The sequence below is a fragment of the Chelonia mydas genome, chromosome 2 (genome assembly GCF_015237465.2).
Source record: "Chelonia mydas isolate rCheMyd1 chromosome 2, rCheMyd1.pri.v2, whole genome shotgun sequence".
Classification (NCBI taxonomy): domain Eukaryota; kingdom Metazoa; phylum Chordata; order Testudines; family Cheloniidae; genus Chelonia; species Chelonia mydas.
In genome coordinates this window covers 227,471,281-227,486,243 of record NC_057850.1, presented here as the reverse complement: position 1 = coordinate 227,486,243, position 14,963 = coordinate 227,471,281, and the positions used below count along the sequence as shown (strand labels likewise).

Genomic DNA, 14,963 nt, shown 5'->3' with positions numbered 1-14,963 from the left:
ACTATTATTGGATCGTAACTTGTCTTCAGTCACTACCCACCTGGTGCTGAAAGTCTGTGTCCCTTTACTAATTACCTGAATCATGTAGCTTCCCTCAAACTAATGGGTCCATATTGATCTTCCATGGCATTTTATTATCCTTTCCAACTATGAAATATTTTGTAATCAAGTATATTTAAACAGAAGTTGTATTTTGACTGTACTCTTGGGGTGTTTGGTTAATTGAGGCTTTTAGCTTTTGAATTAAAGCAAACATTTATTGCCCACAGAAGTTAATGTAAAGCTTTACCAGTAAACACTTGGGGATGGGAGATGTTGCAGGTATTATGCCCAAGGAATAAGGAGATGAAGAGGATAGAAATATATAGTATTAACCTGCTCAGTAAATCCTGTTTTAGGGCACTGAGGAATGATATTTAGAAAATATAATTTCCATCACATAAATGACCAATTTAAAGAGACATTTATTTGCAGTAAAAAAATTCCTTACACTGCTTATAATTTAAATGAAATTTCTTGGGTTTAAGATTAACTATTTAAACAAGAATTTTTCCAGTATTCACTATTGGAAGGAGAGAGGGTAGGTCAGTGTACAATTGTACAATATCCTATGAAAACATCAGTAATATGTTGGGGCTTTTTCATTTAAATGAACCCCCTTGAGTTGTATTCTTGGCACAAATGTGATCTTGGCACAAATAAACTAAACAGTGATGCTGCAAGATGAGTGACAAGATGCATCCCTCTTTTAAAAGAGAAACTGTCTGATCTAGTGCTCCCCTGTTCATGCAGAATAGTGAAGGGCAGGAATAGGCAAGAGCACAATTAAATGGATTAGTAAAGAAATGAAATCTTAAGAAAATGCAACTGGCTGGGGAGGGAAGAAGCCATGCCAATGGCTCAGTTCTCCAAGGGGGTACCTGAACAAGCAAAGTACTTAAACATGTGCTTACCTTAAAGTGTGCAGGTGGTCCCATTGAAATAATTCAAATAAAAATAATAATTCAATTCAATAATTCAAATAATAATTCAAATAAAAATAATAATTTTTTATGTGCTTAAAGTTAAGTATGTGCTCAAGTGTGTCTGTGGATTGGGGCCAACGGGCGCAAATTCTCAGGTTACAAAGTTTACCATGATGATCTTTGAAATCGCTTATCCCAGCATGTTGTTTTAGATGTTTCTGAAATGGAACTGTGTGTTTTTAATTAAAATTTGACCAAGTGTGGTGGTTTCAGGTAATAACCCTGGAAAGAAAAAGAAAAACTGGCTTTGCATTTTAGTTGTTCTAGTGCCAAATGGCATAAAAATGTAGTGAAAATTACAAAAATGAATGAACATCTTATGTTCATTATTTAGTGTAATATGAGTTGATAAAACATTTATTTACTTAAAATAGGATGAAATTTTCGTATTAGAGATCCAGTGTGTTAGGTGCTGTACAAATAGTCTCTATGCTGAAAAGTTTTGCATACAAATATATAAACAAAAACAGGCAGAGGGTGAGGGAGAGGGATAGAATTATAGTGTTCTTTATGATGTAGATTATTCTTACTCAACTTGATTTAAAAACGGGGTTTTCTTCTAAATAATGGCTGCATTTCCCTTTGTCTTATAAGTAGAGCACGGTTTCTCAAAGTTCATTGCACCGCAACCCTCTTTTGGACCCCCCCCCCCCCCAAAAAAAAAAAAAAAAATTACTACATGACCCCAGGAGGAGGGACCGAAGCCTGAGACTGCCCAAGCCCCATTACCCCGGGTGTGGAGGGACCAAAGCCCAAGGGCTTCAGCCCCACACAGGGGGCCTGTAACCTGAGTCCCACTGCACAGGACTGAAGCACTTGGGCTTCAGCCCTGCATGGTAGGGCTCGGGCTTTGGCCCTGGGCCCCAGCAAGTCTAAGCCAGCCCTGGCGACCCCATTAAAATGGAGTCGCGACCCACTTTGGAGTCCCGACCCACAGTTTGAGAACCTCTGAAGTTAGGGTGACCAGACAGCAAGTGTGAAAAATCGGGATGGGGGTGCGGGATGTCAGGCGCCTATATAACACAAAGCCCCAAATGTTGGGACTGTCCCTGTAAAATCAGGACATCTGGTCACCCTAGCTGAAGCAGAGCAACAGATTTAGAGGGGAAGTATAATTATAGTTCTACAGCATGCTTTCATAGAACGGAATCATATTTTTATGGGAAGTAGGAATGTATACAAAGTTGCAGTTCTTTTGGATCATTAGAAAGAGAAACTTTGTGGGTGCTGTGCTTCCAAAACTCTCAATGCATTCCTATGTGTTTGGCAACTCTTGTCATCAGGGCCTTAAATGGGGTAGCGCTTTTAAAAAATCAAAAGCTCACTACTGTAATGTAAGCCAAACCACAGTGGCTAATTTTTGTAAACACATCTTTTAGTGCAACAGGTTTGAGACACTATATTAGTCTTTCACATATTAAACTATTAAGATGAACTAAAAGACTGAAAAGAATATGCAAATTTTCCCCCAATATATTTTCATCTGTATGCAAATAGAGATATGAATGCCAGAAAATGTATCTTGATGCACGTAAGATTCTTGAACCTATTTTTAAAATTCATCATTGACTAGCTGATTAAAGGCGTTAAAATTTTTCAGACTAATAATATTACCAGTATCTCATCATTCATTTCCTCCGCTTATAGTATTATTGGGACAGTAATAAAACGCAGTGCTTTCACTTCCTTAAATGTTACAGTATTTCTGTGCAGGCCCGTAACTGGGATTATAAAAGGAAGGATTTAATTAATACAAATGTGGAAACTCCTCACTCTGTTTTTTTCCCCACTGAAAATGAAGGTTGGACTGAATTAGCTCATTAGGGAATTCTCCCAATCCCTCAGAGCCCTTTTTAACCAACTCTCATTTCTTCACAATAGTGAGCCTGCTCTGTACAGATATTAAGCAGCTGTGATCATAAGTGCATATACCTTTGTGTACATAATATATTTAAAAAAAGAAGTATCAGCCCTATTTTGAGCATTGTCAGACAGTTAGTTATCTTCTGAAGCATTTTAATAGCTCAACATCGAGGTTTCTGTCAGTACATAATTATTACATTTCCAGTCATTTGTAGTTTGAGGCATCTCCAGATCTTGTCAGTTTAGATCGTAGCACTTTTTTTTCTTCAAAGTTCATGAAGCATTGTTGATGGTGGACATATTTTACAAAGATGCAAACTCCAACACAGTTTATAACTTAAGTCTGATGGAGAACGTTAACGTAAGCTTAGTCCAGGAAGGAGATCTATTTTGTTTTTTTGCCTTACAAACTGGCAAAATTCTCCCTGGTCTTAATTATTTTGCATGATGATAGTCTGTTATTTCATTTGCATGTTTCTGGGTGTCTTTCCTTCCTTCTCATTTCTTTTTAAATTTTATTGGGAGCCTGTCAAGATCACATATAGCCACTTATATAAAAGTATAAAAATACAGTTTTTATATTCTGCTATAGGGAAAAACATATAGATAAAAAAACTATTAGGGTGCAACATGTAATGGAAACACAGCTTGTTCCTGTTTTGTGAGGGGTGGAAAAAAATGAAACCAATCACATGGGGAGGATGTTTCTGCAGAATCATCCCTCTAATTTCAGATATATAGTGTGAAAGCAGCTGCAGTCAGCTGACAGCTTGTGGTTATGTTTAGATATATGAGGGGTAGGGGTGCACTGTTTCAAATGCATAATGAAGACCTCATTTCGTCATCTGGAAGCAGGGATGGTAGCAGCTCAGGGGAGATGAGACAGTAATGTTGCTCTAGTGGAAGGGAAGCCTTGTTACACATAACCAGAGCACTCTGCATGCAGCAGTAAAGATGCACCAAGACAACATGGCACAAATGTATTTTGCTTTCCGGAACGGGTAGAGAATAAACGCAAGAAGCAGGAGATGGACATGTCCACAAAGAACCTGAAGTTATTTTTTTATACTCCACTGCCCTTTACCTCTGTTGGTACCTTCCAGAGAAATTGGTATTAGATGTATTTTTAGCTTGCTGTATCCAGAATCAGTATGACAACATAATTCTGTCTTTACATCTGTAAGCTGCTTTTACTATATTTTCCTATTTTCTGCCAGCTGCAGTTTACAAAGGATGTCACAGCACTGGTAAGAAATGTGCACAGTAGCAGATTTTTGTAAGGCATGTTTTTCTTAAGATTTATAAGAAGCCAGAATATTAAAACCTGCGAGATGCTGGAAATGAGCTCGATATGCTGATCAGCTAAATTCCCTTCATAGCGTATAACCCTGTTAATTTGTAGAGTATGCCTGTGTTACTTGGTTGATTTCTTTTCAGTTTGCTTTAATATTCTGCACTTAACTAATGCTCAACATAATGTTTTTTGCAGCAGTGTTTTAAGTGCCTCGCCCTCCCCCTCAGTACTTTGCTCTCAGTCTTATGTTTATGGCTGCACTATGGCTTTTACAACCTGTCTAATGCTAAGACAAGACACGTTGATTGTCTGAATTGAGCATGTTATGATTTGAGCAGGAAATGCTGTAATATGATACCACACCTAAACTGTATAAAAGATCTGGGAAATCATTTTAGTCATTTACTGTATTGGCAAGATTGGAATTGTCAGCTCTCTATTTCATCACATTTTAACTAAACCAAGTAATGCTAAAGTTTTAAAATAACGTAGTAGTTTTTAAATGTTGTTTGACTTTGATTTTGTGTATATGCTGTTGGTTTTGCAATGATTACAGAAATGTCTCTTGATGCAAAAGGGAGACTGATGAAACGTGCAAAATGTAATCTAACCATTTTTCTTAGGAGTCAGGCTCTTAAACACAAGGTAAGATGTGAATTATTAAACGTACACAGCAAATTAATTTGAAATTTTAGTTTGTATTTTACGGTAATGGCGTATAGACAATAGTAGGTACGCATGTATTTTCAAATTTATATCTGTCAATTTAAGCAACTAATTTTATAATAGTATAATATTGAATGTCTTCTATAACATGTAAGATTATTTAAAGGGTGGTGGGTGTTGGCTGGCAACAAAGATGTTATCAGTCACTCTAATTTATTCATTTTACATTTAGCAACAGTGCCTTTTACATATGAGAATCTATATTACAGGAAGAAGTAGATAGCATTTGTATACAATCTTTTAAATGGCAAGACAACAGAGAATATTCTAGTGCTGGTTAAATTTATTATGCAGTCATTTAACCTGTCGATTGCTGTGAAATCCTAGCTCTCGGCATCAAGAGGCTTAAAAGGGAGGAATATTTGAAGTAGTATGGTTGGAGGAAATTGGGTGGTGGTGGGGATTAATCCTTTAGTTTGTGCTCACAAATCTTGGGAAATGTCTCATCTACCTCCATTGATTTTTAGAAATTTGTAATTCATTTGGTTTCTAAAGTGAGTTTTTTGGTTTTTTCTTTTCTGTAGTGACTTCACATGTTAGGTTTCCAAACAGCAAGGAAGCATTAAGGGAAGAAATGTACTATTTTTATACATTTTTAAACTGTGCTGTTATTTAAGATCAATTGTAGTATGAATTTAATATCCAAGCTGTCTTCTCTCTAGGGACTTTATCCTGCCGTTGCAGGAGAATGGACTCAGTGTGGTGATCTTTCCATCTCTGTTTTCTGTGAATTAACACTTTTTTAAATCGTCCATCCACAGGCATATTCCCAAGATGCCTACCTGAAAGGCAATGAAGCCTATAGTGGCAATGCTCACAACATTCCTGAACCACCACCAATATGTTATCCTCGACTAACATCCACAGCTTCTGTCATGGCACAGTCTGTAGACATACCGCCTTCTGACTCTTCATTGGGCAAGCAGCAAGCCAGTAGACCAGTACGAACATTGATGCAACCAGACAGGGCCTATAGAATGGAAATACAAGTGCCTCCATCACCAACAGACATTGCAAAATCAAATACAGCTGTGTGTGTTTGCAATGAAACCATAAGGACTGTTGTTGTGCCTTCTGAGAAGGCTGTAGATTTGCCATCGTGTAGAACCAGTCATGCTGGTCCATCACACAGGACGGAGGAAGTGAGGTATGGCTTAAAGGATCAAACCACTTTAAAAACAAAAGCATGGACCACATCACCACCATCTTCAGTGTCCACTGCCGTTGTACTTCCTCAGACTCCAATTACAAGGCCAGTAGATCCCACTGGAATGACAAGTAAATCTGGAAATTATGGAGGACACCCAGAAGGGATCTCAAGCACTAGACCACCTGCAGGTTCTCCCCCAACCTCTACTAATCACTATACTTCTCCAAACTCCCACCAGCACATAGACTGGAAAAACTACAAAACCTACAAAGAGTACATTGATAACAGACGTTTGCACATGTACGGCTGCCGAACAATACAGGAAAGATTGGATAGTTTGAGAGCGGCCTCTCAAAACGCAACTGATTATGTGGTGCCAAATCGCACTATTTCACAGGTACGACGCAGAAGCACCTCTCATGATAGGGTTCCGCAGTCTGTTCAGATCCGACAACGGAGTGTGTCCCAGGAAAGACTTGAAGATCCTGTGTTGATGAAAGAGTGGCCAAGAAGTGCTTCACAAGATGCATTAACTTCGCCATCCATTAGTTCTAGGAGCCACAGAACTCAGTCGTGGGATTACCTTGGCAAGCAGGGTGAAACAGAAAATTTTTGTGCTGAGAATCTTGTTGCAGATTCAAATGAAGACAGAAAAAAGACTTACAAGTGGACTGGATTTACTGAGCAAGATGATCGGCGAGGTATTTATGAAAGATCTAGACAGCACGCATTTCATATGTCCCTTCGAGGTCCCCATTTTTCTGTGGCTCCAGGTGCTTATAATTCAGACAGGCGAAAAAGCAATAGAGCCTCTGTGTCTGCTTCTCAGTTCCAGAAAGTTCCATCAGATGTAAAAACACTGCAGCCGACTAGGGATTTTCAAATAGCTGGTGGCATTTCAAAGCCTACAACCACTTCACAAGAGAGACTGTCTCTTGTGACAGACAGAAGTTCTAAAAGTAACTCTTTGAAGACCTCTGTTCCCTATGCAGAAAAATCTTCACTTCCCATTAACCAGAGCCTGGATATTGTGGCCAAAGACCAAAGAGCAGTAAATCACTTGCATCAGAGTGATCTGTTAAATCAGCAATCAAGGATCCGAGGAGAAGATGCCCCAGACCACAAAACAGAAATTGGCAAGAGCATCCAACCCCTCACTTCAACTGCAGCTTCTGCCAGACTTGTCCAACAGATGAGCGAGAGCTCAGCTACCTCTGATAACTTAGATGTTTCCTTTAGACAAACAATTCAACATTTTGAAAGGGAAAATGCACAAGAGTCTGAAATTCAGCAACCAGATGTTCCGGAAAATGACGCAGAAACAGTTGTCTTGCGGGAAAAATCTCCTTCTGGTCACCAGACTCCACAGCCTTTGAGACAACAATCCTACATCCTAGCAGTAAATGACCAGGAGGCTGTCTCAGACACTACCTGTTGGTTACCTAATGATGCACGTAGAGAGGTGCATATAAAAAGAATTGAAGAAAGGAAAGCATCAGGTTCCAGCCCACCTGGCGATTCCTTGGCATCCATTCCATTTATAGGTGAGCTAAACAGATTAATTGTATCAGTGTAATATGTATAAAGTATATTGTTTTACTACTTTGTCTCTAATTTATAGGGGTTAAATCAAGAGAACAGCATTCAGGTGGCTAATTAGAATTCATTTAAACCTTCCCTCTGTGTGGATCTTTTCCAACACTACTTAACCAAATAGACATTTAGGATGGTAAACACTGGAGTATTTTTCAGAAGAGGAAAAATATTTCATTCGTTGTGTGCTGTATAGTATGTCTAGGAAAACCCATTGTGATTCAAAATGTTTCTCTAGAATTTTCTTCAATTTCTTCCACAACTCCCAAAATTATATACCTTCTTCTGGTTTTTACTCCACGATCTGATCTGATCTTATTTGCAGTGGATTGTGCATGTGATCATTTTTTATTCATTAGAAATAATTCAGCAGAATCAGTGCTTATAATGCTTTTCAAAACACTGTAAAATATAAGGTTACTGCCCCAAGGACCGTTAATCTTTCTTAGAAAATGATTAGTGGTGTGGTGATATGGGTGAGGATAATTGTAATAACGATTTGTGAAAAAAACCTGGTCTTAAGGGATTTGATTTATAAGTAGGGGGAAGCTGTTCATTGCCAGGACTTGGGGAGGGAGGAGCTGTTCCAGGTGTAAGTGATGGAACCAAAGATGGTGCAAATCTGCAAGCAGGGAACAATTAAGAGGATTGAGTAAGAGCAGGATGAATGGAAGGTCATGAAGGTTGTCATGGGCAGAGACATAAATGGGGACAGAGTTGTACAGAGCTGAGAAGGTGAGAATAAGAAGCATGACCTTGGTGTGGAAGGGAAAAGGACGCCCACAAGGGACTTAAGACGCAGCAGGTAAAGAGCTTTGCAGTGTTCTGGGTAGATGAGAAGGCACAGAGCGAGTTACAGAGAAGAGGACATTTCAGTATCAAGGGTGAGATGCGTTTCTGTTGTATTCAGGTTAAGTTGCACTCATCACCGTATCATCTGAGTTGTGATAGTTATGCTTATTCTTTAATCCATTGGTAACCTAGGCTCTGCAGACCTTTTCCCACACATGCTGATTTGCATCTGACTGCATCATCTTGAATGTAAACATGCACAATATTTTCCATGTAGTTAAATATCAAGCTTGGCTTCCCAGGTCAATTTAGGTGAAGATTAATTAATTGACATTGCTTGAAAGGTTGAGTGATGCAAGGGAGTATCAGATGTATGCAGTCCTCTTGGGTCATGGGTCCATGGCAACCGTTTTTGTCTAGAACTAATAGGTAAACTTTCCAACCAAGGTGGGAGTCACTTCATGATATCTAACATGAAATAGTGAAGAGAATTTTTGTGTATTGGAGGGCAAAGGTCTCTCAGAGAATGCATATTATTTTCTTCTTTAGCTTTAACAGAGGAACTTTCTCTGTGAATGGACAGGTGGTTTTTCATACTGTCAAGTTGGTATAGAAAGCATATAAGTTGTTTGATTGATTGATTGGTACATCCTCACCATTAATTATTACACAAGCCCACATTTCTTCTTAGTGCATTAGCATAAGACAGCAAGGCATGTAACCATTAAACATTTGTTGTGTGCGGGGGGAGTATATTTTGTATCTCAAAAGCTTAGTGCTCTTCCACTATTAAAGGTCTTAGTTTGTCACATATGCAAGTTTTACATGAAGTCTGACTTAGGTATATTAAGAGGTTCTGTATGGTTTCATACATAGATTACATATATCTTGTTTGAGTGGTTAAGAATTCTCTAACCACATACAATTTAAATGTCATACTGTAATAGGCAAATAATGCCACGTTACAATAAAAGATTGTGTAAAAAGGGTTGGGTTTAATTTAAACAAAAAAGATTTCCCAAGAACTTGTGACAAATGTGGCTTACTTCCAGATTTTAAACAGGTATGAAGATTAAAATCCAAAGGAGCTTTCAATTATGACAGAGGTATTTAATTTTGGTAATGGCTCTCTGCAAGATACAAGAAAGAGTTGATAGGTTTTTTTTTTGTCTGCTGTCTCTTGGATGTGAGACCTCCAAAGAACATGAGGAAGTGATGCTATTGATTCAGTAGGGGGTACACCCTTGAGTCACCTAATTATTACGCATGATACTAGGAATCCATATGCTGCTTTAAATGCAGTCTTTTGGAGATGAGTTTTTACTGAGGCTCCAGCTACTTGTGTTCATTAAAGATCAAATGGCACTTTTTAAAAGAATAGAGAGGTATTAGTTACTAATAATGTGCCTTGAATAATTAACATTCTGTCAACCCTTGAAGTTGTAGATGGGTACAGTATTCTTCACTTCTGTTTTAAACCATTGTGTGGTGTTGCTACATTTGGCCCCAATGGTGACTATATTTCAATGGATGAAGAGTTCCCTTGTTATATTCTGAATATAATTGGTTAAGCATTTTTTAAGTCTTTTGAGTAAAAGTTACTTGGAAAATCTAAGGGATTTTCTATTTACTATACGGTGGAAGAGAGAAGAATATTGATTTTGTGTAAAATTTTATCCTGGTATTGGCAAACTGCTTCATCAGGGCTTTATCTGCAGAAGCATGTACACTGGTATCCACTTGGTATAAAATACTGATCTTGTTAGTACAGTGGAACTGGGTTCCAGACTATCTAGGTGTATTATCCAGACTTAAATGCCTAGGGAATAAAAACTTGCTGATGTTATTTAGAGTTGACGTTTTAAATAGACAGATTTTGCTCCTTTTATTATTGTTACTTTTCTGGTCCTAAAACAAAATAAACATGACCAAAATAAACAGGACCCAGTTGTTCTAGGTGACTTGTTTAGATTTTGGTGAAGATGGGGGAGGATTTGACCAGGAGCAAAGTACTATTAGCCAGCAGGCAGGGAGAATGGGTTGTTTTCAGGGTACTCTCTGGGATCACATCTTACTGTTTTGCATCCTTCACAGAAATCCAACCAAACTTTCCTTCAGACTAATGCCTTCCAGTTTCTTGCTACACCTAGGGATGCTCAGCTATAGCATGCCTCTTAAAAGTATTCCTTTCATAAAATTGGCCTCTTGAGGAAGGTGGTTTAATAACTGATTTGAATCAGTAAGAAAGATACCTTGCCTTAAATAACCTATTTTAATCTTGCTTTCCATTTGTCCTCTTTAGTAATTTTCCTAAGAATTATACCAACCAATAAGTTGATTCTTATTGGTTGGTATAATTTGGCATATATGCACTATATCTGCACATGTTTATTTAAACAAGTATATAGCTTAACATAATTTTATTCAGATTCTTAATTTGTATAGTGTGTATTGTGTTAAATGGTGAATGATTTTTTTTATATACTAGATAATTGATTTTTTTGCTTGTGATTTGTATCCAGCTGCATTTGGATGGAAATTGGAATTTAATTAAAAATGCACAGAAACAGCCTTTTACATTTTTATTGGTTAAATAAAGCTACCTTAAATGTTCAGGATACATAAGAAGAAAAAATAAGCTTATCAAAACATGATCTGCATTTAAAATTGATTTATTAAACAAAGAAGTGCTATCAGTAGTTAGTCAATTGAACTAATTGTTCCTGGTCACCATGTCCTTCAAGATTTTAAAACTAGTAGATCTCATCCTTCCACCTAATTTTTATCCTAGTCAGTTTCTCAAGCTTTATCTCGAGCATTTCCTGCTTTTGCAGTCCCAGATGGTTTCTCAAGCTCTGAATGAACGAGGAACTGAACTAGTTAAATAAACTGAAATTAAGAAAATATTTTCAGCACCTGCAAAAGAGTCTACTACGGTCAAAAGCCTGATGAGCACTTCAACAAATTCTGGCATCAGATGGTTAGACAGGGAGTGATTTCTACCAGTTTAGTGGTTTGACTTTCTTTAAAACTTCAGCAGCAACCCTGTACTACATGAATATTATTTTTATTTAATGTAAATTATTTGAGTAGATGATAGTAACGTTAGGATTTAATTTCAAAATTTCAAATTTAATTTTAATTAGATTTTTAAAAAGAAAAAGGTATTTAATTTAAATTAAAAAATCGGGTGTAAATAAAGCCCAATTCTTATAAGAAGATCAGTTTTTACCTGCCCTGCTCTTGAGTGCATTTCTTTCATGTATACAATAAGCAGCAAATTACTTGTAAAATTTCAATCTTTCTGTCAAAGGCATGCCAGTATTTTTAATATATTAAGACTGATAATGTCTTACTCTGTCCTGACTCCCAGAAGTGGCATCATTTAAGTCCATTACCAATATATGTGGTACTGTAGTTGTGTATAATTTAGAGAAACTTGGCCAAATGTACAATAGCTTCCTTTATTTTCTTTGTGTACAGATATAGAACATTGGTAGTCCAGAAGGTTAATAAGAGTCAAAAATATGTTCAGTGTTTTTGGTCTCTAGTTCAGGTCTCTGCTGTCTGTTCAGCTTAATTCTTTTCACTAAAAAAAAACCCTTGGCCATAGCAAACTGTAATTAAATGAATGTCTGCCCAAGTGACTCCAAACCAGAATGCTGTTAAGTGTGTACGTAAGTGGTTAATAAAATATGCTTCAGTAGGATTCCAAGTTTTTGGCATCTGAATCATCATCCTTATTTTATTTGTATTTTTTCAGTATTTACTCTGTCTAGCTATTACTCATTATTCTTTCCCTTAAAATGTATTCTGCTGTTCATTGATGCCAGCCACTGTTACACAAGTTCCAAAGCGGGATTGTAAGTCAGTTTGCCTTTTTTTAGGAGCGTTTTATCAAATATTCATCTTTGAGTTTTTGCATGATCCCTTTATGACCTATTTATCTGTACACTTTTTACTTTATGATGTTAAACAAAAATATTTTTGATCTTTTGTTACATCACAGCTATGGTTGACTTGTTTCTGTTGTGGTGGCTAATTAATTCTGGCTCATTTTCCCCCTTGCACCCATTTTGATTCCTTTCCTAGTTTCCTGCCCCTGATTTCTATATAAAGTAAAGTAATTGCAGTAATACTTCTTTTGCTGAATTTCTAAAACACCTTTCATCTGGGGATCTCAAAATGCTTTTCAACGATCCATTTAATCTCCCAAAACCCATCTATATTGTGCTTGTGTGGTGGTATGCTCTCCTGCAGTGGAGGAGTCAGCAACAGAGCTGTTCGTAGAACCCAGCAATCCCAACTGCTGTTCTAAATGCTGGCCTGCACGTATGATCTGACATATTTGACAGTTTCTTATGACCAGGTACTTTTAACTTAAAAAAATAGTCTTCCCCATTTACCCCTTGAATAAAAATAATAGTTTTAACACCGCTGTCCCCAACCTCCCTTCCCAAGGTGTTTGGGCCCATGTATAGAATAGAGTGGTTTCAAATACACTGAAGACACCTATAATAACTATTCTTTTAAAATTGAAAAGTAATTAAAGCATATTTAAGAAATGCAATACAGAAAAGATGGTGGTAGTGTCTTAATGAACTGGGGCACCAGTATATCTGTTCTCACCATCATGTTTTGTAGATGGAGAACTTGTCCCAGCCAGTACTTGATGCCCTATAATGAGCATACGCTTTTGTTGTGTAAGTCCCATATATTGTAAGTTTGGACAATTTATTTGAGGTATTGCCCCATCAGTACACTACTTTTGCCTAGATATGTTTTATTATTAAGTGTGAGTTGGGCTGCAATTGTCCATTCTTTGATAGTTTTTATAAAGAAAATAAAATGCACTGGAATAGGTAAATCTATACAATGTTAGGAAATTTGGGGGGCAAATAGCTGATGTAGTCATATCATATGATAGTTTCAGTGGTAGCCGTGTTAGTCTGTATCAGCAAAAAAAAACGAGGAGTCCTTGTGGCACCTGAGAGACTAACAAATTTATTTGGGCATAAGCTTTCGTGGGCTAGAACCCACTTCATCAGATGTATGAAGTAAAAGGTACAGGAGCAGGTATAAATACATGAAAGGATGTGGGTTGCTTTACCAAGTGTTAGGTCAGTCTAATGAGATAAATCAATTAACAGCAGGATACCAAGGGAGGAGAAATAACTTTTGAAGTGGACTCTTTCCATTCCACTAGTAGCTCTGGAGGATGTTGAACAGAGGCTACTTATGTTAGGAATTTTTAAATCAGCAGGTCCAGATAACTTTCATCCAAGAGTTTTAAAAGAGCTGGCGTGGGAGCTCACTGGACCATAAATGTTGATTTTCAATAACTCTTGGAAAACTGTGGAAGTTCTGAAAGACAGCTAATGTTTTTGTGCCAATATTTTAAAAAGGTAAATGGAATGACCTGTGTGGTTGTAGGCCTGTTGTCTGACATGGATCCTGAGCAAGATACTGGAGCATCTGATACTGGACTTGATTGATTAAGAATGAAACAAGGGTAATATAATTAATGCAAGTCAACCTGGGGTTTATAGAAAATAGATCATGTCAAAATAACTTGATTTTTTTAAAATGAGATTACAAGTTTTGATTGATAAAGGTAATAGTATTCATGTAATAGACTTCTTTAGGGCATTGGACTTGTTACTGAACATTTTGATTAAAAAAATGAAATAAAATTAACATAGCATGCATTAAATGGATTAAAAGGTGGCTAGATGGTAAGTCTCAAAAATATAATCATAAATGGGTTCATTGTGCGGGAGTGTTTCCAGTGAGGTCCTGCCAGGATCAGTTCTTGGTCCTATGCGAATTAACATTTTTATTAATGACCAGGAAGAAAACAAAATAATCACTGATAAGTTTGAAGATTGCATAAAAATTGGGGGAGTGGTAAAAAGGAAGAGGACAGTCACTGATTCAGAGAGATCTGGATCACTTAGTAAACTGGACACCAGCAAACAATATGCATTTTAGTACAGCTAAAATTAAATGTATATACCTTAGAATAAAGAATGTAGGTCATACTTTCAGGATGGGGGACTCTATCCTGCAAAGTAGTGACTCTAAAAAAAAGATTTGAGGGTCATGGTGGGTAATCAGCTGAAACATTTAACTTCCAGTGTGAGGCTGTGGCGAAAAGGGCTACTGTGATCCTGGAATGCATAAACGGGGGGGAGAGGTTATTTTACCTCTGTATTTTGCATTGGTGCAACTGCTGCTGCAATACAGTGTCCAATTCTTGGGTCCATGATTCACGAAGGATATTGATAAATTGGACAGGGTTCAGAGAAGAGCCACAAGAATGATTAAAGAATTAGAAAACATGCCTTATATGAACTGTTGACAGTTTTGTGGCTGCATTTTTATAAAGAATAAAGCAAACTCTATTAGGAGTTTAATAGTTAAATTACACCTAAAAAGTAAGATAATTGTTCCTTTTGTGGGAATTATTTATGAACTGAATTATGAGGAAACAATGAGAAACCATTTGAATGTAAATGTT

General features: G+C 37.1%; 1 protein-coding gene across 3 annotated transcripts in view; it reads left to right on the top strand.

Annotated features, from left to right (window-relative positions):
• Window positions 1-14,963, top strand: part of ARHGAP21 (Rho GTPase activating protein 21) — a 194,278-nt gene that overhangs the window by 139,866 nt on the left and 39,449 nt on the right. For 2 of the 3 annotated variants that reach the window (XM_027820951.3, XM_043541347.1), the window contains one exon: window positions 5,670-7,602. In XM_027820951.3, the coding sequence (XP_027676752.3) occupies window positions 5,670-7,602 (1,933 nt within the window). Of the gene's footprint in view, window positions 1-4,105; window positions 4,136-5,669; window positions 7,603-14,963 lie in introns of all 3 variants that reach the window. The other variant, XM_027820952.3, reaches the window with a different exon arrangement.